The sequence below is a fragment of the Cloeon dipterum genome, chromosome 1, assembly GCF_949628265.1.
Source record: "Cloeon dipterum chromosome 1, ieCloDipt1.1, whole genome shotgun sequence".
NCBI classification, from domain to species: Eukaryota; Metazoa; Arthropoda; class Insecta; order Ephemeroptera; family Baetidae; genus Cloeon; species Cloeon dipterum.
Window position 1 is genome coordinate 23117455 of NC_088786.1, and position 7626 is coordinate 23125080.

The following is a 7626-nucleotide window of genomic DNA, read 5'->3' on the forward strand; positions in this document are numbered from 1 at the left end:
CGCTTGGCGCTAGTTACCACCAGCGGACCCAGAACGGACCCTAGTGGCAAGAAGTAGAAGTGGCAAGCAGCAAGCAAACGGGTTGGGTAAGAAGACTCGGACGTGTTTATGTTTGTTTTCACCGGCACAAGCGATTTTCTAAATTACTTGGCATCTATGAATTTTTGGCGCTTCTTCTGGAGAAAAACAGAAAAGAGTATCTTTAGAAGCTATCACAAAGAGTCATAAATATTGTTTTTTCAAGTCTTGTAAGCCAATTTGGCTGATTTCCTTCCGCGATGCCCGACTTTGACGCGAGCTCCCTCGTCTTCGTGAGTTATTATTTAATTTTAACAATTCTTTCTCACCACTCTTTTTATGAAAAATGTTAAATTTGTTCTACAGACGGACGATGATCTTCCTTATGAGGAGGAGATCTTGAGAAATCCTTTTTCCGTGAAGCACTGGCTTCGTTACATCGATCATAAAAAATCAGGCCCCCCTAACAATGTGAACATAATTTACGAACGGGCCCTGAAAGAGCTTCCTGGAAGGTAATCTATTTCTTTTAGCTTGATTTGATGATTTATGTTAATATAATTAAGTTTGAAAGCACAACACTCATTTAAAGATTATTCCTACCAACACATCCTGATTGATAGGTGAATGAATTACAAACAACATGTATCTACTCACAAAACATGAATGGGAATTTTTAGATGTGCGTTTGTATGCGTGATGTACACAATTCATTCACCTATCCCACCCAAATTAAGTTAAAAAAAAGGAAAACTGTGAGATATCATACTAAAATATTGATAGTGAGTGCTGCAAGCATTATAGTGGTAAAGCAAGTCACAAAATATTTGATTCTGCGATACTTCAACAAAACATTAATGCTCTTTTTTATATATTTAGCTATAAATTGTGGTACAACTACCTAAAGTTGAGAAGGCGCCAAGTTCGTGGACGCTGCATCACGGATCCTGCCTACGAGGATGTCAACAACGCTCACGAAAGAGCTTTGGTGTTCATGCATAAAGTAATTGCTGGAAAATTTGAATTAAATTTTCTTCATATTCTAACTTTAAAATCTGTGGTTTAGATGCCTCGAATTTGGATGGACTATTGCACTTTCCTTGTTGACCAAAAAAAGATCACCAGAACTAGACAGGCTTTCGACCGAGCGCTGCGAGCTTTGCCCATAACTCAGCACCACAGAATGTGGCCATTATACACCAAGTTTGTTTGTTCTTACGACTGTCATGAGACCGCAATCAGAGTCTTCAGGCGTTACTTGAAGGTAATGCGTAAACTGCTAGAACTCGTCTGAAATTCTGATTCAATTTATTAAAACTTAAAGTTATGTCCTGAAAATACCGAGGATTACATTGAGTATCTGGTGAGCATTGAGCGCTTGGATGAAGCTGCTATCAAACTGGCTAGCATTGTTAACAACGAGAACTTTGTATCAAAGCATGGCAAGTCAAACCACCAACTTTGGAATGAACTCTGCGAACTCATTTCCAAAAATCCACATAAAGTCAAGTAAGTTAGTTGTTGTATTATTGTTGTTTATTCTCACACTAGGTCAATACATTCATTTATTTTGTTGAAGACGCCTTGTGATGAGAAAGTTTTTTTCGCAGGTCTCTGAATGTCGATGCAATCATCAGAGGTGGTTTGCGAAGATACTCTGATCAGCTAGGAAGTTTGTGGCAGTCTCTGGCCGATTACTACATCAGGTCTGGATTATTTGAACGGGTAATATATTATTTGATATCAAATTAAAAATTAAAATTGACTTGGTAATTAATTGAAGGCAAGAGATGTTTATGAAGAAGCAATCCAGACTGTAACAACAGTTAGGGACTTCACCCAAGTGTTTGATGCGTATGCTCAATTTGAGGAGTTGAGTTTAACCAAGCGGATGGAAGAAGTGGCCGAAAATACCAGCCCTTCTGAAGAAGGTGGGCATAATCATGGAACTTACAAAATTTATCTGATCATATGATTTCAGATGACATTGAGCTGGACTTGAGAATGGCCAGATTTGAACACTTGATGGCGCGCCGCTTGTTGCTTCTGAACTCTGTGCTCCTTCGCCAAAATCCACACAATGTTCATGAGTGGCACAAAAGAGTTGTGCTGTTGGAAGGAAAGCCCCACGAGGTAATCAGTTTTAGTGGCCTATTTCTGCTGAAAGAATACTTAAACTGAAATTTCTGCAGATCATCAATACATACACTGAAGCTGTTCAAACCGTGGATCCTAAGCAAGCTGTTGGAAAACTGCACTCCCTCTGGATCGCTTTTGCCAAGTTTTACGACTCCAACGGTCAGCTGGAGGATGCTCGTCTGGTTTTTGAGAAGGGAACCCTAGTTGCATACCTGAAAGTAGATGATTTGGCATCTGTATGGTGCGCCTGGGCAGAAATGGAGTTGCAGCATGACAATTATGAAGCGGCTCTGAAGCTGATGCACCGAGCTACTGTTCCACCTCCCAGGAAGGTTGCTTACCATGATGACACTGAGACCGTGCAAAACCGATTGTATAAGTCGCTGAAGATTTGGTCCATGTTTGCTGACTTGGAAGAGAGTTTTGGAACTTTCAAGGCGTGCAAGTCTGTTTATGACCGCATCCTGGACCTGAAGATTGCCACACCTCAGATTGTCATCAACTATGGAGTGTTCTTGGAGGAACACAAATATTATGAAGAGGCCTTCCGGGCATATGAGAAAGGAATTGCGCTGTTCAAGTGGCCAAACGTATTTGACATCTGGAACACCTACTTGACCAAGTTCCTCAAAAGATATGGCGGCACCAAACTTGAACGAGCAAGAGATTTGTTTGAGCAGTGCTTAGAACACTGTCCTAACAAATTTTCCAAGAGTATTGTTACACACTACTAAGTCAAAATTGAGCTAATTTTTTCATTTTTTTAGCTCTTTATTTGCTCTATGCAAAGCTGGAAGAGGAGCATGGATTGGCCAGACACGCAATGGCGGTGTATGAAAGAGCTACCCAAGCTGTTCTTCCCGAGGAGCAGTTTGAGATGTTCAATATTTACATCAACAAGGCGGCAGAGCTCTATGGCGTTGCGCGCACCAGGCAAATTTACGAAAAAGCCATCGAGGTGTTGCCTGAAGAAAAGGCGAGAGATATGTGCCTTCGCTTTTCTGACATGGAAACAAAACTGGGAGAAGTTGACAGAGCTCGAGCGATTTACGCGCATTGCAGTCAGATGTGCGACCCGAGGGTAAGCTGTCGGCACCACTATGAATTCACCAAAGCCTAATTTCTTGTTACATCAGGTCACGGCAGAATTCTGGCAAACTTGGAAGGACTTTGAGATCCGCCATGGCAATGAGGACACCATGAGGGAAATGCTTAGGATTAAGCGCAGCGTGCAAGCAACTTACAACACCCAGGTAAGAATTATTTCTTATTTATTTTCTCTGAATGCTTTTCAATGATGAGCCAAAGGCGAATTCGATGGATTGATATCCTCACACAATCCTCGTCAACTGAGGCATAAATTGCCGGCAGTTGTCAACTGAGGCAAGTGCCAGGGCCTATGTCTAGTTGAGTTGAAATTGTTGAGAGTTGAGGTCATCAAATGAGATCTTACCATGACTGAGAATTATTATTATTTTTTTTTTGACTGAACACATCTCAAACATTCAAGTGTTAATGAGTTTATGCATTCCCTTAGGTCAATATGATGTCAGCACAAATGCTGACTGCTTCTGGACAAGTAGCAGGAACCGTTGCTGACTTGGCACCTGGCGCAAAGGACGGTATGCGGATGCTCGAAGCCAAGGCGGCCCAAATGGCAGAGCCTGTGGCCAAAAAGGCTGCTACGCAAGGCTCAATTTCTTTCATCAGAGGAGAGACTCAGGTCAAGGACGTCAACAAGGTGGTTAACCCTGACGAGATTGACATTGACGACGAGAGCAGTGAAGAAGAAGATGGAGAAGATGAAAAGGACTTTGAAGAAGGTAACAATGTTTTCAGATATTTGATCAGTTTACTAACTCACTTTTCTTTCAGTTCTACCAGTGAAAAAGCAAGCGATTCCGTCAAAGGTGTTTGGAAGTCTAAAAAAAGATGATGAAAATTAAATTTGCAAGTTTTAATTTACATGCAGTATTTGTTTTATTTTGGCAACAGTCAGAACCAAATAAATTTAAATTCAGGTGTTACTCAAAGCTGTCAGGATTTAAATTATATTATATCTTTAGGTGCCGAAACAATCCTTAAGTGTGAGCATGCTGTGTTTTCATAGTTGTTAAGTTCTTGGTCATCCTTCTCGACTCCTCCAAACATGATGAGCTCGTTCATCCCAAGAACCAGCGAGTATAGAACAGTGCTCTCAGGTGCATAAGAGGGTTCTGATGGAACTTTTGGAGGCAGCCAAGTGGCCCTTTTGTGGGTCAGAACTTCCGAAATGTCTAGCACATACATGGCCATTGTGTTCCGAGTGCTTTTTGGTTTTGGAACTTCAACAGGCTTGCGAGCGCTTGGGTTTTTGTTTTTGTACAGGGCTTCCATTCTTCTCAAAGTTTCCATCTGTCTTTCTCTGTTCCTGAGCCTGTTATGTTGCGCTTGTGGTCTGCTGGGATTTTGGGCAATTGCTGATACACCTGGCCGAGCGTGGAGATTAGAAATGCTGGGTCGAGGCTGATTAAGAGTTGGGTTCTCAGCATCACTCTCTTCGCTACTAGAACTGATGTTTCGTCTCTGGAGCACTCCTCGTCGCCCATTTACATTCACGTCTCTGTCTCTCGCCATGGGAACTCTGTAATATTAAGAGAAATGAAAAATTAAATTAATTTTCAGAAATCAACGTCATATATTATGTTGAACCAGTCAATTCAAAGAAACCAAATCTAAGTATATCACATTATCAAAGCTGAAATTGCTTCAAAATTTACAATTTGTTTAAGAAATTATTACCGTTTTGGTGCAGGTCCTTCAACAGGAATCTCATCTTCGCGTGGAGGAACCCATATATTTGATCCAAGTTTGAAGTTCTTTTTGGAGATGGGAAGAGTAGTTGCGTGAATGTTCTCAGCAAAAGTCACCACATACTGGCCAACCTGCAAATTTTATGCTCAGTTTAATTCTCTGGGACAACGCTGAAATTTTACCTTCACAGAAGAATTGCACCATGCTTTGTTGGGAAGGTATTTTCCAATCACTTCAATCTGCGACCAGACCCACTCTTTCTTTGGATTTTCACAGCTCATGTCCAGCAGCCAAACATCATCAAAAACGACAGGGTATTGCCTTCCCCCACCAATGATCAGAAGGTGAGTGTCGCTCAGCTTGATCTGAGTGTGGCCAAAGCGGGGTTTTGGTTTAATTTCAGAAGTTAGCTGATGGTACCAGTCATTCGTCTCAAAATCATACACCCAAACTCGGTTTGACCTGCATTGTTGTGTTATAAATCAATAATTGTTACATTCAATTATTCACCTTTCAAAATTTGACTGTGAAACTTTCTGCATTCCTCCGAAGACAACCATTTTGGAACCATGGATTGTGGCACTGTGCCCAGCGATTGATGGTGGAGCTGTCATTGTGTTCAAAGCAGTCCATCGGTTGGTATCAATACAATACTCATGCAGCTCATTGAATAAGGTGTATGCCTGCATCCATGTAAAGAAGTCTTAAATGTTTAGTCAAAATTAGTAATACGTGGATAGTAAGACCTGGTGGAGAGGGTATGGTGAAGGAAAACTCCAGCCTCCGTAGAGAATCAGTTTTCCTTTGTAACAGACCATTGAAGCACAAGCCTTTGGGGTGGGATACGTGCCCATTGTAAGGGGACGGACCCATAATCTTTTGGTGAGATCTAATTTCCAAAGATCGTTATAGGTTGAAGAGGTAGAAGTACATCCACCAAATATGTACATCGAGTTTTCTGCAACGCAAAAGCACATTGGTTATCACCATACAGCTCATATGATGGAAAGAAAAATTTACCATGGCAGCAAGCAGAATGCGAATGTCTCTTGGCGATTGTTAGAACGAAGTGGTGAACTTCTGGTATTTCTATCCACCTGGTGTTGAACTCAACAATGGCTTGCATGAAATTGTACTTGATCCTTCTTCGGACGGCTGATGGATGTCAAAGTTATAATGAGTATAATAACAGAATTTAAAATTGAATAGAGAAATAATAATTTAAACACTCACATTTTACTAGCTCTCGCCACCTCTTGCAAACGAGAGAACAGTTCTGCAATTCAAGATAGGGAGACACATTTGACAGGATGAATTCTAGCACCTCGTCGGGTAATCTGTCCAGCAGGCACTCATCTCCTTGATTACTCATCCTTGATGGCTGATTCCTAATTTCCTTTCCCTAATTTGAGCAAGCCAAACTCAGTCAGAACAGTCAGATTTCATAGATAGATTATGTTGATCTGTCAGTCTAAAAGGTCAACAAAACACAAAGCTCTCGGTTACGCCCACTTCAAAGTTAGTTGAAAAACCAACCACTCATTTGTTGCATGCTATTCTCTCAGCTGACTATGGCAGCACCGATCTAACCACATGCATTGAATATTTTGAAATTATTTCAAGCAGCAAAGGCAACACAAAAATTACCAGAAACATATTTCGGCAAATGCTACTGCGGCTCAGAGCGCTATTTAATTAAATAAGAGATCACACTTCTAATGTTTGCAGTCAAGAGTTCTGGTGGTCCATGGGGAAATTACAGGGGTGTTATTGTGGTAAGATTCGCACAAGTAATGTATAAAATAGTTTTAACAATGTAGATACATACTACTGTCTTGTTGTTGACGAAGCTATGATATTGTAATAAATAAATATGATGTTCGTCTTGGACTCTTTAGCCTTGCCCTTGGTACAAAAGTTATTTGCAAAGAAGATACAAATTTTTTATGTTATCCATTGTCTCTATATCTATTAATATATTATGTAAAATCTTAGATAATTATGTATTGTGCATTAATGTATTAATTGAACATAAAATTTTTTCACAAATTTATATTCACTGACGTTTTTGTCTTATTTACTATAAATTATTAATATTTATGAATAATTATTCTGTATGTAAGACAATTATGAAGCCCAAATATCAAGACAATACAATTAAATTTACTCTTTTGTGAGTATCTACAATAATTTTAAATAGATTGAAACTGTCTTGCCGAGATCTAAAATACTTAATATTAAGTTGCTTGCGTCATCTGCTTGCAGATTACTGTCACTACTGTGGCAGGAATTGGTCTCCTTAGAATGCTCGCTAGCTATTTTAAGAGGAGGAGACCCGTGACAACTGACAGAGGCCTTGCCAATTATAGAGGTAAGATTTTACGTTATTGACGTTGGCAATCTTTGATGCTATCGTTATATTCATTTTCCATGTCATTCTGCGTCTCAAAGTTTCATTGGTTTTCTTGTTACCATTCTGAACCATAGTTCCAGATCAAGGGGCACCATCAGTTGTCAGCGCCTCAAGCAGTCGCAGGGCAGCTAGCTTGTACCGCCAAATGTCTACAGTTGGAGACAGGGCATCTACATCTGTTCCTGGAACAGCTCTGGATGGTGGTGACTTCAAATCTGGATTTATCAACGAGCAGCTAACACCTCAGCAGCTGGGAGCTATGG

At 40.4% G+C, this 7626-nt stretch overlaps 3 protein-coding genes across 3 annotated transcripts in view; 2 read left to right on the forward strand and 1 right to left on the reverse strand.

The window, feature by feature from the left end:
- Positions 1-83: 83 nt before the first annotated feature.
- fand (Pre-mRNA-splicing factor SYF1 fand) lies at positions 84-4122 on the forward strand. The gene is made up of 13 exons (XM_065475978.1): positions 84-311; positions 385-533; positions 898-1021; positions 1085-1282; positions 1343-1527; positions 1629-1743; positions 1802-1949; positions 2000-2151; positions 2211-2871; positions 2925-3238; positions 3294-3410; positions 3695-3980; positions 4033-4122. Exons 1-13 carry the CDS (start codon positions 279-281, stop codon positions 4101-4103), a joined length of 2553 nt encoding a protein of 850 aa, XP_065332050.1. The 5' UTR covers positions 84-278; the 3' UTR covers positions 4104-4122.
- On the reverse strand, positions 4100-6410 carry Fbxo42 (F-box protein 42). Its single transcript, XM_065475979.1, has 7 exons — positions 6184-6410; positions 5971-6105; positions 5697-5908; positions 5461-5633; positions 5133-5412; positions 4939-5081; positions 4100-4780 (listed from the first exon to the last, which is right to left on the reverse strand). The coding sequence occupies exons 1-7, from the start codon at positions 6320-6322 to the stop codon at positions 4207-4209; spliced, it is 1656 nt and encodes a 551-aa protein (XP_065332051.1). The 5' UTR covers positions 6323-6410; the 3' UTR covers positions 4100-4206.
- A 151-nt stretch (positions 6411-6561) lies between these two features.
- Positions 6562-7626, forward strand: part of Miga (mitoguardin) — a 40055-nt gene continuing 38990 nt past the window's right edge. Inside the window, exons 1-3 of the mRNA XM_065475980.1 lie at positions 6562-6725; positions 7216-7321; positions 7438-7626. Of these exons, the coding sequence (XP_065332052.1) occupies positions 6669-6725; positions 7216-7321; positions 7438-7626 (352 nt within the window). The 5' untranslated portion in view covers positions 6562-6668. The remainder of the gene's footprint in view (positions 6726-7215; positions 7322-7437) is intronic.